The following is a 15,020-nucleotide window of genomic DNA, read 5'->3' as shown; positions in this document are numbered from 1 at the left end:
GTGCAGTTATGATCTCAGTGGACTGACAGGCCTGAATTGCAATAATTCTATTAAGTTCTAAAGTTAAAGTTGTCAAGCTCTAATTGTGTAATTATGCTGAGTACCACCATTGACTAGAAGCTTGGGGGCACAGGTAGATAAATATCATAGCTACAAATGCAGGTCAAAGGCAACACATCCACTTTCAGGGTATTTTCAGGAGAAGGAGGTGGCTCAGCAGTGATTTGGTAGATAGAGTTCAAAATTGGCTTGGTTATAGAAGGCAGGGTGTAGTGATCAAGCAGTGTTGTTCTGATTGGAGGTCTGTGAACAGTTGTATCCCACAGGGTTTATTGATGTTCTGATTGGAGGTCTGTGAACAGTGGTATCCCACAGGGTTTATTGAAATGTAAATGGGCTGATTCTTAGTCTGGAGGTTTAAAAAAAAATGGAGTGGATAGTGAGGAAGATTATCAAAGGAAACAGCAGGATATGAGGAAGTTCCTAATATGAGAAGAGAAATGGAAGATGACATTTAATTGTAACATGTATGATGTGTTGCAGTTTAGGAGGTCAAATATAAGCAGGAAGTCAACAGTTTAGAAATATAGCTGTACAGAGAAACCTTTGGGTATAAGACCATAGCTCTGAGAACACAAGTAGATAGGCTGGTTAAGAAGCCATAGGGCATTTTTGCCTTCATTGGTTCAGCTATTGATTATAAAAGTAGGAAGGTTGTGTTGCAGCTGTACAGGCCACATCTGGAGTATTGTGTGATGTTCTGGTCTTTGTGTTACAAGAAAGATGTGGAGGATGTTGCTTGGGTTGAAGACTTCCTTGTATTAAGGAGAGGATGAACAAACTTAGGTTGTTTTCTCTGGAGTGTTGAAGGCTAAGGGACAACCTGATAGAAGTATGTACAATTATGAGAAATATAGACAAAATAGATAGTTGATCTTTATCCCAGGGTGGAACTATCAAATACTGAAGAACATAGCTTTAAAGTAGAGGGGGAAAGTTTAAAGATTTAAAATGCTGGCTTGCCAGCTGTACCAAAGAATATTTTTTTAAAAAGCCTTGTCAACATGACCTATGCTATTCAAATTCCTGTGCTTTGTTTTCACTTTAGGCAGCTTCATTTGAATCAGCTGATCCGGACAAGTGGAGTGGTCACCAGCTGTACTGGAGTCTTGCCGCAACTCAGTATGGTCAAATACAACTGTAATAAATGCAACTTCATCTTAGGACCATTCTTTCAGTCCCAGAACCAGGAAGTAAAACCAGGTTCTTGTCCTGAGTGTCAGTCTGCAGGACCATTTGAAATCAACATGGAGGAGGTATGTTGAATTGGCTTAAAAGGACAATTCAATCTGGTATTAATGGTGGTGTTTCTGACTTCATTGGATTATTGTTTATCACCACTGATATAAATGTGGAATGATAACTTAATATAAATTTGAATACACACTAATGAGCATCATTAGACCTAAATAGTACATTGCACACAAACCTTGTTCCCTGCTACTTCATCTAATGTTGACATAAACTACTTTGTTCCATGTGTGCTTATCTGGCTTCTCTTTCCAGTCATATCTTCTACCAGTGTTAACTATTTCCAAGTAATAGCACGTTCTGCTTTCTAACTATGAGACATAATATGGTTACAGGATGGAATTTGTTTGCAGAAGTTACAACTCTGATGTGTTGGCATCAAACTATTTAAGAGGAAGCTCAATAAACGTGAATAAAGTATGATGGTTTCTTCCAGTTAGTTGAAAGCAGGAAGGATGCTGGTGTATGGGCTAATTAGGCAATCTAAATTGTTTGCCAATTAATTATAAAGTTGCTCGGTGTTACTTAATTTTTACGTAACAAATGCATGAAAGCTATTATTTTGAGCCCAACCTCAAAATTTGATAAATAGACATTGATATGCTTCATAGATTTCTTTTGTATTCCCTGTCAGTGCTTTTTGCTCTGTTAATTTAAGAGAATCGTATAAAAGTGGAAGGATGATTAGTCAAAGGGAGTTGCCAGGGTGGATGGACCTTATTTGCTTCAGATAAAGGGACATTGTTTTATTACTAACTTCCCACTCTAAAGACGGTATTAAAATGCATTTATGGAGCTTCAATCAACTATAATATATCCTTGCTCTTTGAATTATACTGCGAAATGTCACCATACTATTTTCTAGTCATTGCTTGTTTTTTTTTCTTCAGACTGTGTACCAAAACTACCAAAGGATTACCATTCAGGAAAGCCCAGGCAAAGTTGCAGCTGGCAGACTGCCACGTTCAAAAGATGCAATTCTTTTGGCAGACTTGGTAGATAGCTGTAAACCAGGTGATGAAATTGTAAGTATTTAGTATTTATTCAATATGTATTGGGGAAGTGTTTAAATGTTGGATAGGGAAAAGTAAGAGTCACAAATCACTACAGCACTGGAACTGGCCCTTCAGCCTATCTAGTCCATGCTGAACTATATTTCTCCCTGGTCCCATTGGTTCGCACTTGGACGATAGCCCTCCATACTCCTCCCGAGCATGTACTTACCTAAATTCCTCTTAAATGTTAAAATCAAACCTGCATCCACCGCTTTGCTGGCAGCTTGTTCCACACTCAGATAACCTGCTGACTGAAGAAGTTCCTCATGTTCCCCTTAAATATTTCACCTTTCACTCTTAACCATGACTTCTAATTCTAGTCTCACCCAACCTCAATGGAAAAAAAACCTGCTTGTATTTACCCTATTTACTCCCCTCGTAATCTTGTATCCATCCTTCAGAACTCCCTTCATTCTCCTACACTCCAGGGAAGTACTTGCCTTTTTTTCCCCAAAACTTGAAGGAAAAGTCACTTTTGAGCTTGTACTGCATTGCTGTACAATATAAAACCTGTATGATTTAAGGTGTTAGTGGTTAAAGGATAATCATTTAGTTATTATGACAAGCTAACTGTTTTGTTTATCCTGTCATTTTCTTCAGGAACTCACTGGTATATATCACAATAATTACGATGGCTCCCTCAATACAGCCAATGGATTCCCAGTCTTTGCTACGGTAATCATGGCAAATCATGTCACAAAGAAGGACAATAAAGTAGCAGTCGGTGAGCTTACAGATGAAGACATCAAGGCCATTGTGGGTCTCTCAAAGGATGAGCGAATTGGAGAACGGGTGAGTGATGCATTATTGAAGTGAGGCTACAGAACCAAAATGTAAAGCTGGTGCAATTGTATTTTCTGCCCAAGCACAAAAAGGAGCTATTCATTAATGCAGTTGTGCACACAAACTCATCAGTGCATTTCACCTCATTCTTACCATCTGTATTGTGGTAAAGTGGTGATTATTTGGCAGAAATCGGAGTCAAGTGATGCATAATTGGACTCAGATAATTGGACTTTCTGATAATTGGACTCAGTTAATCAACCTGTCAGACTGAAAGTATCAGGATGTATGATACAACTTGTTAATTGGGGGCCCAAGGAAGTTTGCCTGGCCCTTAATGCTTAACCTGGTTGAACCTGAGCTATCTAGAGGTTAGTCATGTTTCCTAAGGGTTATATCAATTCATCAAGCCTTCCTTCAATCATCTCCTTCCTTTTCAGTAGTGCAATCAGCACTCGCTAAGGACATGGTAAAGACTACAGTCCATTTATCAAATTCACCCCAAGGTTTCAAAACTAGCCATTAAGGTTAGGTTAACATATTCAGAGAGCTACGCATGTGTTTCAAGTGGATGATCTGAACAGTTGGATGTCACCGGTTGTTAAATTAGCAGCTGGTCCATTTCGAAGGAGCATTGTCCAAAATTCATTCTTCATTCTTTCTACTCACCTTGATGTGAGCTTAATTTTTTTGTGTAACAACCAGAACTGGTGTGTAATGCAGTAATTCCCTTATGCCACTGTCATGTTTCTTTTCTTCGAGTTTACTGAAGGAAATAAGTGGATGAATTATTCTTGTAGATTTTGTTTGAATAGGAATATTTGTAACTAAGTGCAATAAATCTATGGATGGTCTCTTGGTTCTACAGGAGTGAATTCTCTAACTTATTTGGGAAAGTCTGTAGTATTAACAAATTGTTAGCTCAGTCTGCCTAGGCTATGGACTAAAGGGGGAAGAGTAAAAGAGAAAATGGGTGGAGCTGCAACTCACCACGTTAGGAAAGGATAAACGAAATTAAGGGAAGATGCTGAAAAAGAGGCAGTGGGCAATATTTGCTCACTTCAGTAACTGTGTATGTCCAAGTCCAGGTTTATTGTCATCTAATGAAACAGTGGTGCTAGAAAGTTCGTGAACCTGCTGAATTTTCTCTTTCTGCATAAATATGACCTAAGATGCAATCAGATTTTCACATGTCCTAAAACTAGATAAGGAACAACCCAATTAAATAAATAACACAAAAAAAGCCAATATATTTGTTTATTGATAAAAATGATCCAATATTACATGTATTTGTTGGAAAAAGTACATGAACCTTTGCTTTCAGTAACTGGTGTGACCCCCCCCCCCCCCCACCCACCCACCCAGTATGGCAGTAATTTTAGCCAAATGTTTCCGGTAGCTGTTGAACATTTCTGCACATTAGCTTGGAGGAATTTTGGGCCATTCCTCCTTGCGAAACTGCTCGAACTCTGGGATGTTGGTGGGCTTCCTTGCATGAACTGCTTTCTTCAGGTCCTTCCACAACATTTCTATAGAATTAAGGTCAGGACTTTGACTCAGCCATCCCAATGCAGGAATTTTTAAACCATTCTGTTGTTGATTTACTCTTGTCTTTCGGATCATTGTCTTGTTGTGTTATCCAACTTCTATTAAGCTGCAGGAGACAGACTTCATTCTTCTGTAAAATGTCTTGATACAATTTTGACTTTATTACTTACATCCTTCGTATACATGAGTAAAAATCTTTAAGTTGCATCTGTCTAAATGTGCAATTTATAGTAATTTATAATAAATGGTATGTACAACAGGACAGTCAATATAACATAGAAATACAGTTGCATCAGCATGAATTACAGTCTGATGGCGTGGTGGAAGAAGCTGTCCTGGAATCTGTTGGTCCTGGCTTTTATGCTGTGGTACCGTTACCTGGATGGTAGCAGCTGGAACAGTTTGTGGTTGGGGTGACTTGTGACCCCAGTGATCCTTTGGGCTCTTTTTACACACCTGTCTTTCCTGAATTGTGGGGAGTTCCCATCTACAGCTGTGCTGGGCTGTCCACACCACTCTCTGCAGAGTCCCGTGATTGAGGGAAGTACAGTTCCCATACCAGTCAGGATGCTCTCAATTGTGTCCCTGTAGAAAGTTCTTAGGATTTGGGGGCCCATACCAAACTACTTCAACTGTCTGAGGCGGAAAAGGCACACACAGCCAGTATTTACAGATCACGTGATATCCTCGGTGATGTGGATGCCGAGGAACTTAAATCTGTTCACCCTCTCAACCCCAGATCTATTGATATCAATAGGGGTTAGCCTGTCTCTATTCCTCCTGTATCCACAACCAGCTCCTTTGTTTTTGCAACATTGAGGGAGAGGTTGACTTCTTGACACCACTGTGTCAGGATGATGACTTCTCTGTAGGTTCAGTGTCGTATAGTCAACACACATTCATACCTTCCCATTCTTCTTCCTCACCACCACTATGGGTGATGCATAGAGACTCCTGGATTCAGTGGTAATCCCAGTTTCCACAGATGCTCCCAAGCATCCTCAACCTTGGCAAGTGCCAGTCACCGAGACCTTTCTCTGAAAAGGGTGTCCTACATCACTTGGATGATGTAGCGAGTACTCTTGGAACAACCTACATCAAAGTTGTCAGGAGAAAAGACATCTTCAAACTTCAACATCTTTGTAAATCTTTTCCACCCTCCAGGTACCCAGGAGTCACCAAAGTGAATGACTTAGCTGTCAACTTTACCTTTCCAGGAGATGTTTTCTCTCCTGCTTGTCTCACAGGAAAATTAGACATTACAGTCACCAGAAAAAGGTGTGTCATCAGCATTTCCTGCCTGAGGGTGACCTCCTCTCTTGAGGTGTTCCTGACAATTACTGTCATCCTGTTTACTTGTACAACTGACAGCTTCTACAGTTCGAGCCTCACTGGTACACCAGCAAGCAAGTGTGACTCCTCTTAGTGGTCTTCCGGTGCATCCACCAGGAGGGCCTCAGTATCAGGCTTTCTGGGAAATTTGAAGTTTCCTGTCTCTGGGAAATTCGGAGTTTCCTGTCACTCTAGCGACTTCCCCAGGCTGTATCACGACTGGTTTTGACTGGGTGTACCACACAGTTTCTCGTTTGTGCTCATCATCCAGCCTAGGATGGGTGTGCACTTCCTCAAAAGCAGCTCTGACCACAAGGAGAACAGACAAGGCTTTCAGAAAGCTCTCTCAGACTCTCTCCTTGCAGGCTCCCACTGGCTTCCTCACGATAGGAGTATTTGTTTCCATAAGAATTGAAGCTTCACCCTTCTCAACTGGGTCCAGACAAATTAACACGAAAGTATCAAGGACCTCAGCTACTCCCACATCTGCCTCCAAAAACTCCAATTTCAACCATGATATGGGTAGTCATCAGTACTAAGTCACCAGATCTCTAGGGCACTGAGATGTCAATGGTAAATGCAAAAAATACTGGTTGTATAAGTATCTGTACAGCAGAGTATTACGTAAATGGCAACAATGAATATTAATCGAGACAGGTTATATAAAAATAACCAAACATTTATTAAACATGGATAAACAATAAGGAAAAAAAAAACAAACGAAAAACTTGAAGTTAACAGATGTGCAGCTGTTCACCAACTCGCCACTCGGCTCTGGTTCATAAAGCGTTAAATGCTTAAACAGTTCTTAAAGCGATACAGTCAGGTATAGTTCTTAAAACGGTAACTTCGAAAGTCCAACAGATTTACACGTTCAATTGGGAGAGACTTCTCTGGAGAAGGATTTCTTCACAGACGCAACTTTACTGCTGGTTCTGTCCACAGGATTCACGATGCCGAAAATAGTTTAAATCAACTGACCTTAAATTCCTTTAGAGAGAGAGAGCACCTTTTTGCATGAACTACTTGCTCTTTTTGGCAAGAGTTATCCTCGATGCAGGTAGCTACTCCTCCAACGAGGACTCAATAAGGTCGATCCTTTATTAAACTGCCAAACGATGCCAACTCCTCTCGGTCCTTCGATTCTGTACTTCGATAAATTCTTCACTCTCCTTTCTACTGTTTAAATTGGGTAAATCAACACATTTAGCAAAAATTTCCTGTCCAAATAATAATGGTATCTTGCACAGAACGCACACTCCGTTTTAAAAATGAAACTGCGCCACCAAAAGCAAACACACAACAGAAACGGAGATACAGTATGTTATACCTGGAAATCTACAAACTCAAAACCCCTGCGTGACCTGGGTCGACCCTTATATAGTCATGAGTCACATGGCATCGCGTGACCTCACATCGGCGGGAAAATCACATCAGGTGACCTCCAAAAGACCATTACATCATTCTCACAAAAAAAAAACACATCTCCTTGAGCATGTAGCAAGAGTAACCTGAGACCCTGTGTCAAGTATGGCTCTAGCATAAATACCCTCGATCTGTAGGGGTATACTGGAGCTTGGCCCCATGAAGCCTTCAGGAATAAGGATTTTCACTTTAGCGTTTTCCTTGATAGATTGATTGGAGCATGTTCTCTGTCTCCACCACCCCCCCACCCCTGCACCACCACCAAGACGCCAGGCCATTCCCTCACCAGGTCTCCAAAGGTTTCAAAGGTACATTTAATGTCAGAGAAATGTATACAATATGCATCCTGAAATGTTTTTTCTTCGCAACCATCCACGAAAACAGAGGAGAGCCCCCAAAGAATGAATGACAGTTAAATGTTAGGACATAAGTGGCAGCAAGCAATGATCCCCCCCCTCTCCCCACCAGCAAAAAAAAATCCATCGGCACCCACCACCGAGCTCTCAAACGTGCAGCAAAGCAACAGCAGAGACACAGACTTGCAGCACCCCAGAGACTACTTGTTCACCTGGTATTCGACATACCACAGGCGTGCGTGTGCTCCCCCTCTCCCCCTCCCTAATGAGGGAGAAAGAGGTGTCCCCATTTCACAGTGAGAGGGGAGACATAACAAACAACTAGCTGGTTTACAATGTTAAAAATTCTTTGCGTTGCTTTTTCCGAGCTCTGTGCCTGAAGATCTCAGGTCTCTGGGCACACAGCCAAGGATCTTCTGACTCCCACAACACACCAATCTCCTGCTGTGAGACAGACCTTCGATCCGCCTATCTTCAGAGCCATGAAATCTCAGACCTCTGAAGGCGAGTAAAGCTCTTGCCGCACCCCTGGCGTATCGAATAACAGCCAGCTGTGAAACCCTGAAAGTGGGTCCTATTCCCGCAAAGAACCATAGTCGGTGTGTAACTCCAGGTTAGGGTCTTCAAAAGTACCCTGAAAGGGAAAAATAGAAATATTAAAGATAGAAATAGAGCTGTTTCTGAAGATGCAAGCAAAGGAGTCTCAGTTAGGTGCCATTGATTCTCATAAGACCTCTGCATCTTGGGCTCCATCAAATCATGTTTTCCCACTAGATTGAATCCTACAACTGGTTCTCGCTAGTGTCTTCTCTCCTCATCTCCCGCCAAACCAAAACAAAGATCAGTCGTAGAGTCCCTCACAAAACCTCTCCCCACCCCCGCAAGCGTTTTCTAGAACCTCCCAGTTCCACCACCCTAATTGAATGACGCACATTTCTAAGCATCCTTTCTTTAATGGTAGCCCAAGCAGGCTGAAAGCAAAACAGACTGCTCTTACAGAACTGCTAAAATGAAATGACTACAGCATAGCAGTAAAAACATGAACCAGTGCGTTACACATTAAAAACAAACAAACCAACATTCCTCCAGACCATGGCATACCCTCAAAATGTTGCCATAAGTGCTGTAAGTTAATATAATACAGGTATCCCCCTCTTTACGAAAGTTCTCTTTACGCCTCTTCGCTTTTATGAAAAACCCACATTAGTACCTGTTTTCGCTAACCGAAAGAAACCCGAAGAGGATTTTCGCCTTTACGAAAAAAGTTGAAAAGCGAAAATAGCTTTCAGCATTTGTTTTGCAGCGAGCCATTATAGAGGCAGCGCGCACCCCGAGCAGCGAGAGTGGTGCCACCAAGCTCCTTCCCCGGGAACAACACTCAGCACCAAGCTGCCATAGCTTTAAACTGCGTGAGATTTTTGCTACGATTGACAGTGCTGCAATGATTGCAGTAAAGTATGACTTTAATTTTGAAAGGGCACGTAGGTTTAGGGCAGGTTTGCAGGATGTTTTGAGTGCTTATAAAGAACTGTATGATAGAAAAATGTGTGAACCTTCCAGTTTGCTCACTGTCTTCTGGATTCTGATAAGTGAAGCTACACTGTACATACATTATTTCTACTTTATATAGGCTGTGTATTTATCATATCATTCCTGCTTTTACTGTATGTTAGTGTTATTTTAGGTTTTATGTGTTATTTGGTATGATTTGGTAGGTTATTTCTCGAGTCTGGGAACGCTCAAAAATTTTCCCCATATAAATTAATGGTAATTGCTTCTTCACTTTACACCATTTCAACTTATGAAAGGTTTCATAGGAACGCTTTACTTTCGGATAGCAGGGACAACCTGTATTCAAAATGCATGTAGCATGCAGCACAGGAAAACCATAAACAGCTTGCTGTCCTAGTGACAAGACCTCAGTGGTGCAGAGTATTCATTAGTCTCACAGCCTGAGAGAAGAAGCTGTTACCCAGTCTGATAGTCCTAGGCCTAATGCTTCTGTACCTCCTTCCTGACAGTAGTGGGTCAGAGATTGTGGGATGGGTAGTAGGGATTTTCAGCAATGCTTAGGGACCTTTGTATTCAGTACTTCTGGTAAATGTTACAAATAAGGGGGAGGGAAACCCCAGTAATGCTCTTGGCAGTTTTTACTATCCTCTGCTGGGTTTTGCGGTCCAGAGCCAGACAGGACGCTCAATGGTGCTCCTGTAGAAAGTTGTTAGAATGGGGGCGAGAGCCTTACATGCCTCAATCTCCTCAGAAGGTGTAGACTTTGCTGTGCCTTCTTGACTAATGAGAAGGTTTTGTGTGTCCAAGTCAGAAAGTCCAGTATGTGCTCCACCAAGGAACAACAGAGCCATTGATGTGCAGTGAAGAGTGGTTGACCTGTGCCATCCTGTAGTCCATAATCATGCCTTTTGTCTTATTTGTGTTGAGGCTGATTATTGTTCTCACTCTATTTGACAAGCCTCTCTACCCAATGCTGACTCATTGTGGCCAATGAGGCCAACCACTGTAGTATCATCAGTGAACTTGATGAGCTTTGAGCTGGATTGGTAGTGCCATGGTGAGTCAGAAATGGACTAAGTATGCAGAGGGGTACCAGTGCTCAGCGTGATGGAGTTTGAGATGTTGCTGCCAACTCGGACTAACTGGAGTCTTTCTGTCAAGAAGTCCAAGATCCAGTTACAAAGAGAGCTGCTGAGATCCCAACAAGGACAGTTCACCCAGCAGTCTCTGAGAGGTGACTGTGTTGAACATCAAGCTGAAGTTGATGAACAACATCCTGGTGTATGAGGTATTGTTTTCTAGGTGAGACAGGATGGAATGGAGGGACGAGCCAGTCAGTGGTTTATGTCTATACTTGTGTGGATTTGTCCATGTGCATGTGAACTGTCTTTGCACAGTCTGTTGTCTTACCACTCCTTGCTGTTAAATCTGGACATCGGTTTGACATGACTGCACAGTAATAGGAGCCATAGAATTGTACACAGCCTTTTTGCTCCTTAGAATTGAAATCACTTCTCCTTGTGCTTAGTATCTACCCTGAATAAATTTGATAGATTCAGCTTTGATGCTAGAAATATTTAATTCACTCCAACCCTTAATGAAATTATAACATTTGAAATGTTGCAGCTGTAAATTTAGGCATTTTTTTGAAAAATTAAACCTTCCAAGGTTTTAAGATAATGGGAAGATGGACAGTTCATTAAAGTTTGACTGTTATATCACTGCATCCTAACCAGAGGCTGTGGCAGATGGTCATTTAAATAGGTTCATTGTGTTCATTTTGGCTGGGCTTTTGTGTTTTAACTGAATTACGTGGTTGGGCCTATTGGTGCTTATGCTTATTTATTTTGTACCCAGATATTCGCCAGCATTGCACCTTCTATATATGGTCATGAGGACATAAAAAGGGGACTTGCGTTGGCACTGTTTGGAGGTGAAGCCAAGAACCCAGGTAGGGGAGCTAGCTTAACAATGTAATCCTTCATAGTAACGTTTGACTTATGACTTGAGCTGTCTGGATCTTGAACTCTGGTATTCTCTTGCAACATTCCTCCAGTCTTTTTCACCCCCACTCTGCTAATATGTTAGCTTCATTTTAAATGCTGCCATTTTGACTAACCCTTTTGACCTTTGTCAGACTGTTTTATTAAAAGGTGGCAGCAACTAACTTAAATGTTGCTATTCCTCCTTAACTGTTTGTTACTTGTATTGTTACCTTACCTCCAGCAGTAAGCATTGTTAGTGATTGAGGTTCTTGTTTCGTTACTTTGCTTAATCTCTACGTGATAAATACATGTTCTTGTAACTAGATTACAGATTATGTGGGTACCATAAACCATAGGGGCAGAATTGGGCCATTTGGTTCATCAAGTCTGCTCTGCCATTCAATTATAGCTGATTTATTTCCCCTCTCAATCTCATTCTCCTCTCTTCTACCCATAACCTCTAACACCCTTAATAATTCAAGAATCCTATCAGCCTTTGGTTTAAATATACTCAATGACTTAAGTCTCCATGGTAATTTGTGACAATGAATTCCACAGATTCATCACTTTCTGGTTAAAGAAATTCCACCTCATCACTGTTCTAAAGCGGCAAACTTGTATTCTGGTGCTGTGCTTCTTGGTCCTATACTCTACCACTATTGAAAACATCTCCACGTCCACTCTATCTAGGCCTTTCAATATTCGATAGTTTCCAATTCCCATCATTCCACCCCTCCACCCACCCTTCATTTTTGTAAACTCTAGCAAGTACAGGCCCAGAGCCATCAAACACTAGTCATCTGTTAACCCATTCATTCCCAGGATCATTCTTGTGAACTATCTCTGGACCCTCTTCAATGCCATCACATCCTTTCTCAGGTAAGGGACTCAAAACTGCTCAGTGCTCCAAATGTGGTCTGACCAATGCGTGAGCATTACATCTTTGCTTTTATATTCTAGTCCAATTTTACATCCAGTGTTTTACTTTGTCTTTAACTTCTGTGTCCAGATTTATTCATGACTATCATTAATTCATAACATCTATTACTTAAATTTCCCACAACTTGTGTTCAGTGAATCAACAGAGGCTGTTCTACTATTTGTGTATGCCGCTGTCTACCTTCCTCTTTATTATTTTCTTTGCTTGAATTCCAGGTGGGAAACACAAGGTGCGTGGAGACATCAATGTTCTTATGTGTGGTGACCCTGGCACAGCAAAGTCACAGTTCTTGAAGTACGTTGAGAAGGTCTCCAGTCGAGCGGTCTTCACCACTGGTCAAGGTGCTTCCGCTGTTGGTCTCACTGCCTATGTTCAGAGGAATCCAGTGAGCAGAGAATGGACTTTAGAGGCTGGAGCTCTTGTGTTAGCAGACAGAGGAGTATGCCTCATTGATGAGTTTGATAAGGTTAGTAAAAACATAGCATCATTGTTCTTTTTCATCTATTATAAGTCAAGGTGGTAGCTGGTTCGTGTTATGATAGTGTACCCAAAAATACCTACTAAAATCAGTGATGGCTTAGTTGGTCACATTCTCCAAACCAGAAGATTGAACTGATGGACCGTGCCAAAGACTAGAGCAAAATTCAACTCTAATGACTCCATGCTGCACTGAGGATGTACTCATTTTTGAAGTGTTGATAAAATGGTTTCAGTGACTATCAGAAAAGATCATGCCATTTTTGAAAACTTGCCACCTACTTTGCCACAAAACTGACTTTGTTTTCCATGATAGAACATTTACTGCACTTCAGAAGTACATTAGATTTACAAGTTCTGAACATTGTGCTAAATGTAGGTCCTAATTTTTGCCACCCTAATGCTAAAGAGTGCATTACAGCATCAGGCCCTTCAGCTGATAATGTCTACACTGTCTACTTGCACATGGTCAGTTTTAAAAGCGCAAACAACAAGAAGCTGCAGATGCTGGAAATTCAAGCAACACACATCAAAGTTGCTGGTGAACGCAGCAGGCCAGTCAGCATCTCTACGAAGAGGTACAGTCGACATTTCGGGCCGAGACCCTTCGTCAGGACTAACTGCCATTTAGTCCTGACGAAGGGTCTCGGCCCGAAACGTCGATTGTACCTCTTCCTAGAGATGCTGCCTGGCCTGCTGCGTTCACCAACAACTTTGATGTGTGTTACATGGTCAGTTTAGTGGGTTGATATCTCTCCATTCCTTTCTTGTTCATGCACCTGTACAAATGCCCCTTAAATGTTGCTAAGTTAACTCGTCCCACCAACTCCCCTGGTAGTGTGTTCTAAGCATCTACAGGACCAGTATTTGCCTTTATATTTTGTGTGTTTTTTAAGATATCTTTTTGTCTAATCCAATTGTGTCTGTAAGCTCACCTGGTGTCATAAACTAATAATGATTACATTGTAACAGTAATCTCAAATATGAGTTCAAAATCTATTTTGTCAATTTGATATTTTAAATCCTATGGAAAAATGTCTGCAATGGACCAAGTTTGTTGTCCAATTATATATTTATGAATGCTGGTTCCTGGGTATCTCAGGAGAGGGAAACTTGTGTTGCTTATTTTGTGTGACCAGTGCCCATAACTTGCAATTAGAAGTGATTTAGGAAGCCATTTAGTTGCAAAAATAGGGCACACAAGTACTGAGTACAACCAAAGATAGGCAATAAATGCGTAACCTCAAAATAGCAAGTAAAGTGAAGAAATGTTACACTGGCATTTTCTACAAACTCACTTATTGAGTACATTGTGGCATTCCAATTCTTGCAAGAACTCTCCAATTTAGGGATTAGTCATCCTTACCATGAAGAATGTTTGAATAATGCTTCCTTTCCCTTCCCCTCAGATGAACGAACAGGACAGGACCAGTATTCATGAGGCTATGGAACAGCAGAGCATCTCCATCTCTAAGGCTGGTATTGTGACCTCTCTGCAGGCCAGATGCACGATAATTGCAGCTGCCAATCCTATAGGTGAGAATAATTCACTAACCCGTGTACAATATATTCTGAGATGTAGATTCTAGAACTTAAATTGTAGCAAGAAAGTGGAATGTAATTTAAAAAGTGAACATAAAATTTAATTAAACTCACTTTAAAGGGCTCTGCACAATTTAATGTTCTCAGTATTACTTATTTATTACACAATTAGTCTTTTTTGCACAGTATTGTTCGCCAGTCCTTACATATGGATTTCGTAAATTCTATTATACTTTATTTTCCTGTAAATGCTTGCAAGGAAGTGAATCTGAAAGTAGTACATGGTGACATTTTACACACATTAATAATACACTTAACCTTAATGTTTGTCAAAAGGAACTGTTGAAATATCTTGGTACTTGCATTTATATCAAATGTTGACTACTGAGTACAACAAGTACATGTCTGTGAAGCTATAGATTCTGTGCAGCTTCCTGTTTACTAGGTTTTTCAAATGTATCTGATTTCCTTTCATGATGTTAGAACTGTTAATGAAACTGGAAAAAATGTCCACTGGTGACAAGAATAGGAAATTTCATGATCGCATCAGTTCTGATCAAAGGTCATTAACCCTAAAAATTTTCTATTTTTCTCCACAAATGCTGCCTTAGTATCTCTTGCATTTTATTTATTTGAAGCAATTGAACAGATGTCCTGGCCAAATTTTTACCTCTTCAGTGTGATATTCCCAATCAAATCTGATCAGTTTACTCATTGCTCTTTCAGCCCTTATCTTGTGGAAAAGTTGTTCTTT

The 15,020-nt window shown here is 40.8% G+C and overlaps 1 protein-coding gene across 1 annotated transcript in view; it reads left to right on the top strand.

Annotated features, from left to right (window-relative positions):
• The window catches only part of mcm2 (minichromosome maintenance complex component 2), a 50,549-nt gene that overhangs the window by 12,502 nt on the left and 23,027 nt on the right, over positions 1 to 15,020 (top strand). Inside the window, exons 7-12 of the mRNA XM_072280090.1 lie at positions 1,109 to 1,316; positions 2,202 to 2,336; positions 2,967 to 3,158; positions 11,180 to 11,273; positions 12,463 to 12,713; positions 14,134 to 14,260. Coding sequence (XP_072136191.1) covers positions 1,109 to 1,316; positions 2,202 to 2,336; positions 2,967 to 3,158; positions 11,180 to 11,273; positions 12,463 to 12,713; positions 14,134 to 14,260 — 1,007 coding nt within the window. The remainder of the gene's footprint in view (positions 1 to 1,108; positions 1,317 to 2,201; positions 2,337 to 2,966; positions 3,159 to 11,179; positions 11,274 to 12,462; positions 12,714 to 14,133; positions 14,261 to 15,020) is intronic.

Source organism: Mobula birostris, chromosome 16, assembly GCF_030028105.1.
Source record: "Mobula birostris isolate sMobBir1 chromosome 16, sMobBir1.hap1, whole genome shotgun sequence".
Lineage (NCBI taxonomy): Eukaryota > Metazoa > Chordata > Chondrichthyes > Myliobatiformes > Myliobatidae > Mobula > Mobula birostris.
Note: the sequence above shows the minus strand (reverse complement) of the source record. Positions and strands in the feature narration are given on the sequence as shown.